At 35.6% G+C, this 12,610-nt stretch overlaps 1 protein-coding gene across 1 annotated transcript; it reads left to right on the top strand.

Annotated features, from left to right (window-relative positions):
* The first annotated feature begins 3,560 nt into the window (after positions 1-3,560).
* zgc:162592 (uncharacterized protein LOC561993 homolog) lies at positions 3,561-8,511 on the top strand. The gene is made up of 3 exons (XM_044098027.1): positions 3,561-4,007; positions 4,097-4,411; positions 7,202-8,511. The coding sequence occupies exons 1-3, from the start codon at positions 3,764-3,766 to the stop codon at positions 7,492-7,494; spliced, it is 852 nt and encodes a 283-aa protein (XP_043953962.1). The 5' UTR covers positions 3,561-3,763; the 3' UTR covers positions 7,495-8,511.
* The last annotated feature ends 4,099 nt before the right edge of the window (positions 8,512-12,610 follow it).

The raw sequence follows: 12,610 nt of genomic DNA, 5'->3' as shown, positions 1-12,610 counted from the left end.
ACACATGCACAGATCAAATCCTCTTTACCATATCACTGCAGTGCTGAATCAGAGGTAGAAATGTGCCCACTCACAGGATATTCAATTGCAAGCATGTATGAATTCATCCTCTCTCTTCATCTCTCATGTTCGCTTGGGATCAACCACATTTAAACATGCACCTTTCAGTTGGCTTTGGAACACAAGTAGAGACCCAACATAGAAACAAAAACAGATTAAATAATTGTTTTTATATTTGCAGGATTAGTGCTGCCTCGCATTTATCAGGAAGTCTTTGGTTTTATGAATGAACCGTGCTATGAAAATGATTTGCAGTGTACTTCTTTCCATTAGAAGATGTGAGATTTTAATATTTTAAAATGATTTGTGGTGAACGGCACAGAGAGAAATTAAATCTGTTGTAATCTACCCTGTGCATTTTTTAATTTGGATTTTGTATAGCGACTTTCCAAAATATGCTCCCAAGTTAAGTTTATGCAAATCCATTTTTCCATCCCTATCCATAAGACTATAAGAATTATAGATTAGCTTACTTTATGTAACACTTATTTATACATTCTGCTATGTAGAAGGAAGGGTTTAAGTGAACATACTTTCTCAATCTGTTTAAACCCAACTTGTCTTTTGGGTTTAAAAGTTTGAAAATCAATTAAATGTCAAGTGAGTGGGAAGAAAGAAGCATTGTTATAAAGCACAACATGTATTCAATTGTTAAATTTACAATGTACAGATTAGGAATAATGACTAAAAGTGATTTTTTTCATGTGGGACTTTGCACTCCCACTCATCTACATTTCAGCTGTAAAAATTTCAGTTTTGTCAACATTTGTTTACAAGATGATGCAAAATGAGCAAAGCCTCTTTACCATATCACTGCAGTGTGAATCAGAGAATGTAGAAATGTGACCTTTTAGTGTTTTTATGTATAGGATACATATATTTTGGTGTCTCTTGGTACATGTTCATCTGAATACACAACAGAAATTCAGTTGCTGGAACACAAGTAGAGAGAGATGAAAGTTTGATTATTTAATAATTGTTTTTACCTATTTGCTTTAGTGTTAACCAAGTCGCTACTTTTACTTTATTGATTTTATTGCCCTCCAAAATGCTAAATTACTTCCAAAAAGATAGAACATGCTGGTAAAATTAAAGAATTTCTTGAAATTAACAATCTCACAGTGGTATGAAGAATTTGCTCTCAACTGTGTAAGACAAAATTAAGCTCTATTATTGCATTTTCTTCTCCTAAAAGCCAATATACTGACTGAAATTACCAGCACGTCTACCATAAACAGAGGGACTATAATTGGAATTGGGATATTTAGCTTGACTTTATGTAACATCTTATCTCTGCCAACGATTAAAGACGATTTAAGATGAGTCAGTCTTTTCCTCCAGGGCTTGTGTCTGAGGTTAACAACAGCAGTGGAAATGTGGGTTTTATAGCTATGCTATAAGCATACATTGAAATTGTTCTGTATAGCTTTAAACTTTTATAAGGCCATTTTCATGTCTTCATTAGATTTATAAGAAAACGTTTTATAATTTGTATTTGCTTTCTACATTATAGATTCTTTATAGACACAGAATGAGCAATTTTTCCTGTGAAAAGAGAAAGAATACATTTTCTCTATTTTCTGTTCATATGCAAAAAAATAAATTAAACATCAAAGTGTGTAGGAAGAAAGAAATTATCTTATGGTAAATGGACTTTACTTATTGCTTTATGAAGTCCCGAGGACCCCAAAGTATCACTAGTCATTCATTTTCATTCACACATTTCAACTGTATTTTGCTAGCAGGCTGAATTACCACTTATGTAGTAGAGGCAGATGCACTGTAAAAAGCTGCAACCCATTTAAAGCCTATGTCAAAATGAAATTCACACTGGCAGCTATTCTCAGCTCTGAAGACACAGAAGATGGTGTTTGACTGCAGAGGTTGAAGCATGAAAAAGTTGTTCATCAGACTGCTCTTCTTTCTGACCTTTTTGAAAAAACACCATCTAATCAGTTTGCCAAACAAACACATTATTTTTGTACAAAATTCTGACCTGAGGTCTTTCTGCATGATGTTTGCATGTCCTCCCAGTGCATCTTCTAATCTGAATGTGTGTGGTGTTTATGTCCTGTGTGTCTGTGAAACGTTGTTTCATTGAAGAATTTCTGATCAGCACCAGCCTATTTTTGAATAGATGAGTAGAAGATGATGGAAGGATGGAAATCTGTTACACTGCATAACATAACATTTGCACCTCTCTGTAGACGTTAATATTGATGAATTACACTTTTATGTTGTATCTGGTGCAACATATGCCAAATATCTTTCACAGGACCATTCCAAACATCAACAAACCACAGACTGCACCATTTAAAGCCGAACTGACAATGTTAAAAGCTGTTCTCTGACAGCCATCAACTGCACTTTCAGTTTCACAAAACAAAAGAATGAAAACATAAAAACTGAGTGGATAAAATTCTTCAAAATTCTATGTCAAAATTTGACACAATTTTGTTACTTAGATTCCTTTCAAATTTGGACAAGATTAGACTTTTAATTCATTTAATGAGCTTGACTTTTCTTTTTGTGTGTATGTCTCATTGTTTTTGAAACAAAAGTTGTTCATTGAAGGAATTTTCCTTTCTGACTATTTTTTGAAAAAAATTCTTTTTCCTAAGAGTTTCCAAATAAATACTTATTTTTATGAACAAAATTTCTGTGAATTTTGTCTCCCATCTCACCAACACAATATTTGCTGCCTGAATAAATTAGAGAATAAATCTTTAATGATGTGTGGACAAAAATGCAGTCTTTTACCAATAAAATCTCACCATTTCTCCATGCCTCCTAATGAAGATCAGTATCAGTATCACTAGTAAAGGATTGTTGTCAAGCCATTTCCTTGTATTTTGCTATGAGGCTGTTAAAAGTTTACAATATGTATTCCTTCTAAAATTTGGACAAGATTCTGCTTAAAATATTGATGAATTAGGTTTACGTATTTCTGTACAAAATACTGAATGATGTCAGAACTTTATTTAACATTTAAGGTAGTTGAATGGTACACATTTGTGTCATTCAGACCTTTCATAACATAGGATAACAGCTAAAAGATATTCAGCACACTCTTACCTGGATTTTGTATGGAATGGGGTGGCAGATCACTGTCAGTGTTAGTAAAGTGAGATAATGGGTCAGTTAGTGATCAGCATTCAAAATGAGTAAAAACCGACATATTCATAAATGTTCCAACTAAACTATTCTCTTTGTATCCTTTCTTAAATTAATACTGTGAAATACTTATATACTGGCTGGCCAAGGAGGATAGTCTTATAGGCTATATGCATACATAATAATTTATGGTTTTGCATAAATGTACTGCAGTGGGAGAGGGATTTTTCAGACTGACGAGGGAAATTCCTGTTCAGCCTGAACAGAAATTTAATATTTTACTTATTGCTGAATAAGTGAAATATTCAGCAAATATTTTACTTGCTGACTTCTGTATGCAGCGCTTCTCAGTCTGAACTGCTGCAGATGAAGCATTTTGCAGGTTGCGCAGCTGCAGTGGCTGTCACTTCCCGTCACTGATTGCAGCAGGTGTGCTGCTGATCTTTTGCCCCACCTCTGAAAGAAAACCTGCAGGGGTTTTTTTTCTCTCCACTGGTACTCAATCAATACTCATAGTTTTGTTTCCTTTTTCTCGCCTGTCAACACTTTTTTTTAAATGGATGACTTACTTACAGTTAAATAAGGAACAATGTACCTAACATTTAATTTCTCCACCTCTAATTACTCCAACCTGTCGGATGCAGACTCTCTGAGAGTGGAGGAACTAACCCACCGCTCCGTCAAAATAAGCATCATCATTATTCTGGGGGTGATGATCACTTTGGGAAATATAGCAGTTCTCCTGGTCATCACTTCCTCCGTGGCAGGCTGGTCCAGAAACTCCCGGTATTTCCTGCTGTCTCTCACCGCAGCGGACTCTGCGTTCGGGCTGGGTGAGTCTGTTGAAGGACTCAGGCCCTGACACTCATCAGCCTTCACGTGGTTGTTTTCACTCTCTTCTTGCATGTCGCCTGATCACATCTGTCGCCGATCACATTCCCAGATGGCATCATCGAGGTCCACTTCTCCACCGCGTCGCTGGTCTGCAACCCGTCCTACTCTTCAAACGTTGCCTACACCTTAAGTTTGACCTGTTTAATATTTTTCCCCTGCTCCATTGTCATGACATATGCAAACTTGAGGGTGTGGTGCGCGGCCAAGAGACAGAGGCTGAAACTGCGCAAATACGGCTGTGCACTGAGTAACAGGCACAATGTTGCCGCAAGAGTGCTCGTACCTGTGATGGCAGCATACTACACATGCTGGACTCCCTGCATGGCGGTTATGATCTATTGTGGTAAGCAAAGCATCTCATCTAAACAACATTTAATGTGGAAATATGAACAAATTTATATTCTAAACTTGTTGCCCACACAGGGGCTTCTTATTTAGACATCTCTCATTCACTAAAATTTATGGAAAGTGTATCTTTTGTATATTTTATTTCACAATTTTAGCTTTGTCTTACATATTTAGTAAATTCCACCACTACTGATGGAAAATCCTCAAGCAGCTTAGAGTTTATCTGCCTCTTTGCTCCTTAGACTTCGGGATTTCGATTTTTAGATTAAGCAAAATTAGGCAAACTGAGCAACAGTCCTCTCACTTTTGTCTTTTGTCCCAGACAAAATATCTCAGATAATGCCATAGTTTCAGGTGTGGCTTAACACAGGAAATACAGCTGTGACAGCTGATATAATGGCTACATCTGTGTGTGATGCTCTTGAAGCTCCAACTTCAGCCACATTTCATATCTTGAGAATTCTCCTCACTTGCTTTATGTTCCTCTCAAAGCTGTGACAATCTCTGTTGCCTGTGCCCTTTATTTTACCACACTTACCTTCAACTAAACTTTCCATGATTGTGGCTTTCTGCCCTTCTCATGTAGGGGTCATCCACTGTCTGCTAGGCTACTTTCTAGTCAGTGGTTTTCTTTAGGGTTTCTTGGGTCAAAACATTTCCTTAACAAATGTTGAAAATCCCTGTTTTGTTATAGCCTATCCTCCAAAGAAACCTATATTTGGGTTTTTATTAGCTGTAATTAATGGTTCTAAAAATCTACAGAAATAACAACTGAAACGTACTGCTCTGTTTGAAATGAATCAGCATACTGAAATAACATTTTGTTGATGTTCTAATGAATTGAGTCGCTCCCGTTTGTCCCTTATTGCTCTTGCATCAGTAACTCCTCTAACAGAGTTGTTGTGCTGTGTGCCACAGTGATGACTTGAGACATTCATAGCATGTTGAATCAAATGTGCTAATGTGATTTTTGGCTGCATGTATCGAATGATGCAGAACAGATTTCTGCTTTTGTCACAGTTATTTCGGATATTGATCATGTGTATGTATGCTCTTTGCATATTATATCAACTTCATATGAGAAAATATTTTATTCCTTGTTGCTTCATAGTAAGACGGACATCTGTCTTTCAAAATTAAGCATCTTATCATTTCCCCCATCAAATCTGTCAGTTTCTGCCAAGATTGTGGGAGGAATAGCTGTCAGAGTTATTCATGTAGTCATGGGCATGATGTACTTTTTTAAGGCTGGCAATGACTCAGACTTTTTCTTTTCTTTTTTTTTTTTACTTTTTCTAATTTACCCTGATCATGTGCAGGTTTGGAGTAATCAGTGTGGAAGTGGAGTTGTGGCAGAATATTTTTAGAAGTGGAGACCTTTTCTTCCCTCTTTTTCAAGCAGGCCTCTAATCTATCTGATACAGATGAAAATCCTTGCAAAGTGAAGCCGAGAGTCTTAATTTAAACTGCAAGTGTGCACTCGTCTAAATGATCACAAGCCTAACAGTAAAGCACTTTACTTGGTTCCACTAAGTCTCAGCTACTTGATCATGAGCTAATTTACTGTAAAGCTCTAAGTTATTCATAGCCAATGTCATTACTAGAAACTGGTGAGGCAGGCTAGGTGTTTAAATTATATTGTTTTTTTATCTGTCTGAAAATGTAAATACCTTGTCACTTGTTCATCAGTTTCTGATTGATGATTTAATAAGTGTTGAGATTTAGGCCTTTCCAAAATGTTGAAGGGTATTTAATTTTGTAGATTGACTTGTGTTTTCTACCAGATACTTCATTGTTGTTTTTGTTACCTGGATGGTTAATGTCATGGCTATAAGACTGCAAAGGAGATTTAAAAAAAACTCACCTTAGTAGATACAAATTAACAACAATGAGGTTGTTTTGTGTTCCTGCGAATAAAAACATTGCCACTGATTGCAGAGAAGAGGTCTAAGCAGATATTACATAAAACTGTATTTCTAGACAAAAGCAAAGCTCAACAACATGCTTGTTAAAAATTGTGCAGTATAAAATGTACATGCAATTCACAGCACTAAAATGGAATTAAAAATAATTCTCAAAGAGATGATGGATAAAAGATACTTGGCATATGGTAGATGATTGGCTGAAGGATGATGCATCCTGATGAAACAGCTCATACAAACAGAACAGCCATTTAAAATAATTTTCCTGCTTTGCTTTAAGACCTTTAAAGAGGACTCTTTGACAGTTAAGCAGTTAGTTTGCACTGTGTCCAGACACACCATTTACAATGTCTCTTGACTACCATATTTCTAACCCCAGCATTTGTAATCAGTGCAGAATATCTCTCTCCACGCTTGGCCTGTGTACATATTGAGTTTTTTATGCTTAAGTTATAGGTTGTATCAATGCCAAAAATGCATACGATATGATCTTTTTTATTATTATTATTATTATTATTATAACTATCTATTATTTTAAGTAGAGGCAACAAAGTGCAGCCCAGAAAGTGGAAAAAACTGAGAGAGAATTTTAATTTGGAGCAGAATCTGATATCCATATCAGATTCCTGCAGCATTAGTCGGCCGCAATGAACAGTCGTATTTTTTTGTAGTGCATGATCTTCACGCTGCCCACGAAGAGATGACGTCCTGGGCAGTGAGGCATTTTTTCCCCATATATCCAAAAACCGCCATTGATTATATACGATCAAAAGTGAGATAATATTTTTATTTGAGAGCTGTGCACACTTGTTGTTTCTGTCACTAGGCTGACTCATATTGATTCAACATTTTCTGTCCCACAGCACTCTCTAGGAGCTCAGTACCTGAGTGGATTGAGTTTGTTGTGGTGTGGCTCCCAACCTCCAATGGTTTCCTCAACTGCATCTTTTACTTCTGGATAAACAAAAACTTTCGCAGGAAGTTCCATCTTATTCTGCAGAGGCTGGCTCTGGCCATCTGTCCTGAACTGGCAGACGCCTTTGGGTGGAGCAACACGTCATCAGCACAGTTCGTCTCGGGAATTTTAGACAACAGCATGGTTCATGAGCGTACCTCCAGTGTGTCCTCCACCTGCACCTTGCTGAGCTTGGCTTAAAACCTCTGAATCCAGAAACAACAAGAGCGTAAAGGACATGGTCAGTGACCTGCACTTTAAAAATCCTTGCCCAGTTATTGGCGTTTTAACAAACTGAAGCAAAAATAAACGATCAATTTGTTTGCAGTGCAAATGATTTAAAATTCTGAGCGACTGTAATGGTGACTATTTCTGTGTAAAACTAATATACAGTCAGCATCAGTATGAATTGCATTATGTTTTAAACTATTATTTCCAACTGAAAACAGATGCACCATTGTCAGGATTTAATTTTCAATCCCAGGTGGCATCCTAAATAAAATTTTTAGTTAGTCTAGTTTGCTAGCCATCACTTTTGGCTGTGCTATGGATAGCCCTGTCATTATTCTGCATACACCTTTTTTTTTTTTTTTATGAATCAACCTGAAACTTATCTCAACACATTTCAGTTGTTCACAATCTGTCATTTATCTCATCAGTAGAAAGTGATATTTAGGCTCCCTCTCATGTGAGATTTTTGTGAAGGCTGCAACCTGGTTTCAAACACTTTGAACTACTGAGGCTATCAACCTTTGTTCATTTTAAACTATTTGACATATACCAACTAAGAGAGGTTAACCTTTAAGTCGCAGCATTTCAGTGGATGCAAGGAGAAAAGTAATTAAGCACCTGGACTGCAGAAAGGTCACAACGTTCATGGCGGGAAGAGACGACTTGTATTTGGAGGATCTTGGGCTCAGAGTCTATAAATAATCAGGAGGAATGAACACCTTAGTGTGTTTGTATTCAACATTACAATAAGCATTTTTGTCTTTAAATAAAGTTTTGTCATGGTAAAGGTTGATTTTTGAGCATACAATTTTTATACACTTTTAAATTGCTGCTTGTTCTAATCATTGCTGAAAACAGGGAAAAAATAGAGAACAAATAACTGCATTCATGACTTTTTGTCTGTGTTGCTTCAATAGTTTGTACACTTAGTATAAAGACAAAGACTGATTTGAGGATGATGTGCAAAATAAAGTATGATACCTTTGAGTCATTTGTGTGTGTTTTAGGTTTTTTTGAGATCCTATTTTCTGGCTCCATGTTGGTAAACTATTAATGATCATCCAAAACCTTGCTTTTCCCCCCCCTCAAATCAGTTCATTGCTTTCTCATGCTGCAGCATTAGAACCATGTGAACTTACAACAGTTGTACTTCAAATGTGCTGAAGTGCAGATGGCTTGTAAAGAGTGATTCAAACACCTCAATAACCTACGACCACCATATTTGAGAAACGTCCACTTAAGCTGAGAAATGTCTAAACCAGAATGAACATCGAACTGCTGCTTCATGAGAACTGCATACTCACTTCTGTGATTATTCAATATGAAAAAAAACCCCTACAATTTTAGTTTGTTGTATTCATGATGTGCTTTGTGTCATAATATTGAATAATGATGAGTACTGAATTGAATTATGCTAATTTACACCTACCAGAAACATCTTAGATAACAGGTTAAGCCACAAGTTTTATATTAAAAACATGTCCAAAATAATTTGAAACTGATATTCTATTTGTAAAATTTTGCTTTGGCCTTCAAATAATGATGCTGCAGAATGTATTTAGAATGTATAAGGGTTTAAAGGAATATTATCAAGCACTAAAAGCCCGAAAAACTATGTTGCAAAATGTTGTGGCACTGTTAATCAGTTCCTTTCCAGTGCATGCATTTTAAACAAATCGTAACAATTATATGTAAATAGATTGCTGCAAAAATATTTAAAAAACTCATGCTCAGAAATCCAGCAACAGTTGCATCATAGTACTTTGACTGGTCCTTGTTCTTCAGACAAAATAGTGTTTTTGAAAGGCTTTTAGAAGACTCACAGAACTGCAGACACCAAGCCTGGCAACCAAAATATTACACTGTTGGTCTCTGCTAAATGTCTGTCTATATTTGACATCAAAAGCGATTTAACAAAGCTTAATTTCAACTGGAAAAGAACAGGTTGACATGACATTTCAAGCCTCCCTCTTCATCAAATATAGACAGAGTCTTTGCTCTTGCTGCATTCAAATGTGGTATTTTTTAGCTGTCCTGTGTTTGTTGCCAAGCAGGTCTCTGAAGAGGACAGTGAAGTGTTGCCCATTAGCACCCTCAGATCTCCTTGAGGATTGCTGCTAATAGGTGACAGGCGATTCAGTCATGGTGAGTAATGTTTATCTGATGTTCCTGCAGATGCAACATGCTGTTTTACTGAGCCTGTCATCTTAGTGTCACATCAAGGCCATCAAATACCTAATGGCCTTATGAGAGACTGAAAGTATAGGCAGCAAGGAACTAAAGCATGGGTTGTATATTATAGTGTAGCAAAAAAGGAAATTTCTAAATTAAAATTCATTTTACTTGTTTTTCATACTGTATACTCTCAAACTGGTTTAAAAATCCAGCTTTTTCAGTGGATTGTCATTAAAATTATTCACTCATGTTTGGTCTTTATTTGAGTTCATAATAAACAGTCACAATTTTGAGAGTTGCCGTTTTAATCCTTACTAAGTTTTTTAAAGACCATGTGTGACAATGTTGGATTCTGTTTTCGCTGAAAACCTGCAGATAAACACAGAGTCGGAATACGCTAAATTGGCCATTTCAATAGAGAATACAGTAGTTTAAGAAATAGCAACATTCAAATCCTGGGTTTACACTGCCATCTTGCGGTTACATAAAATAATGCAAAAAGGCAAACGGAATTCCACAATTAAGTCAGAATTGTTGGAGAATTTCTGAAAGATTCAATTAATTGTATTACAAGTTGTATGAGTGTTTGTTGTATTTCGGTTTTCAATATTCCTGATAATCAATGATAAAAACTGCAGTCACTTAACATTTTTTTAAAATCAGAATCCTCCTTGTAATTAGTTTTAAAGTCATAAAATAATGGAACTAGACTGTTGACATCTCTCACTGACTTTAAGCCACAAAAAGGGCGAATCACTGGGTGTGAACATCTACTGTGTATGTTATCAGCCATAGCAACTCTAACTTGTGAGGGCTCTTGAGCGTGCAGATGGAAAGGCTTTTATTTCAATAATGACTTTTTCCTGCTCTAGTTCACTTACATGCCAGGAAAGTAGCTCACAGGAGCAGACAGACATACTCTAGGACACAATGTTATTTGCTTTTAGAAGGCTGGACTATAAAAAGGTTATATTGTTGTAATGTAATCTTCACATAATGCAAGATACAAGAACGTTTTAGCAATGGCATTTGAAATGAAGAGAGGATTAACTCTGTAGAGCAAAATAATAGTTGATCAAATTCTGTGTTGCAACCTTATTTTTTTTTTTATCAGTTTATAGTTAAGTCTATTATTCAAAAGAATAGAGCTATTAAAATTCTCATTGGAGAATCATTTAACATCTAACTTGTATGCAAAGTTGGGTGTTTTATAATAAGCTGTGTTATAAATGTAAACATATTCATTAATTATCACCTCGTTATCTTCAGATATGCTTGTGTTTACCAGCTTTGACAGAAAGGCCCTTCGTTAAGTGATTCTGTGACTCTATCTCTTTATCAATGTTTGAACATCTGCTGTTGAGGATTTCCAGCTAAAACTACCAGCTTAAATTAGGAAAGCAACTTCAGTACATATTAAACAATTTCACATCGTGTGCCACTGACCTGGATCTTTCTCGTTGTGTCTGCAACTAAGGAGTAAAAACAGCCAAGCATGCGATGTTTAAGTATTTTAAAACTGTGCACTAAAATATGTTGAATATCAGATTCCTGCAGCATTAGTCGGCCGCAATGAACAGTCGTATTTCTTTGTGGTGCATGATCTTCACGCTGCCCACGAAGAGATGACACCCTGGGCAGCGAGGCATTTTTTCCCCATATATCCAAAACCGCCATTGATTATATACGATCAAAAGTGAGATAATATTTTTATTTGAGAGCTGTGCACACTTGTTTCTGATTTACAAAAAATTTAAAGCAGTTTTTTCATGTGAAGATGACAATACATTTGAGGCATTCTCATTAAAATCCACAAGTGATTAATCTAAGTTTTGTAGTTTTCTATTATAGTATTTTTTCTTGAAAAGGTGATCTGCAAAAGAACTGATTTTGCAAAAAGTATAAAAATAATTTTACGAAGGTTCCTCCACTCCACAGGCAGAAATAATGTATAATAGTTTAGTCAATAATGAAGCCTTTTTTGAAAATGTCTTTAATCACCTCAGACCATTTCTACATACATCTGAATGTTTACAAATTTGAATGTGACAATTAAATTTCTACTCAGTTCAAACAGATGTTCAGTAATGACAAAGAGCACAAAATGACAAAAATGTACCTCTTATCTTAGCAAATGTTCATTGGATATCTTCAAGTATGAACTGAGAATAAATGTTACTGCTGACGTTTAAAGAAAGGATAAAATGTAGTACCACAATCCTTAAAGAACTTTTTGTGAATAAAGAAAAAAAAAAATCCAAGACATCTTGAACTAAATGCTATGCAGAAAGAATGACCTGAAAACAGATGATTATGATGATCTATGGTAAACAGCTGTAGGCTGCAAGACCCGCATTTATGGTTCAAATGTTAGGAGCAAGTTCCCCAGTTTTCAAACAATACATAAAACAAGCCAAGCTTAATGGTGAACTATTTTATCTTTACTAAATTTTTATCTATATCCCATTTTAGAAAATGGATCGAATGATAAATAACCCCCCCCCCCCCCCAAAAAAAAAAAAACCCACATCAGTTAAACAGCATAGTGCTGGATAAATTCAAATAGCAATTATTTCAAGGGAATCATCTCAGGTATTTACTAATATTCAATATATAAGGGTACTAAAACAATATTATTACTTAATGATTTTATATAACAAGACTAGGGAAAGCGCATTTTGTCTTAAATAATCACATAGTATACTTCACCATGATTAAAAAAAAGCAAACAAAATTTAACACCTGACATATATATATATCTATATATATTTTGGACAGATTGTATTTGCAAGAAAAGTGACAGATGCAATCAGACATGGCTTAGACAGCAGAACTGTACATTGAGGAAAAATTACATCCTTCTAAATGAAATTCTGTAACATTTCTCAATGGAAGGGTAAACATGGTAGTT

The sequence above is a fragment of the Gambusia affinis genome, linkage group LG02 (genome assembly GCF_019740435.1).
Source record: "Gambusia affinis linkage group LG02, SWU_Gaff_1.0, whole genome shotgun sequence".
NCBI classification, from domain to species: Eukaryota; Metazoa; Chordata; class Actinopteri; order Cyprinodontiformes; family Poeciliidae; genus Gambusia; species Gambusia affinis.
This window is presented reverse-complemented; position numbering and strand designations above follow the sequence as displayed.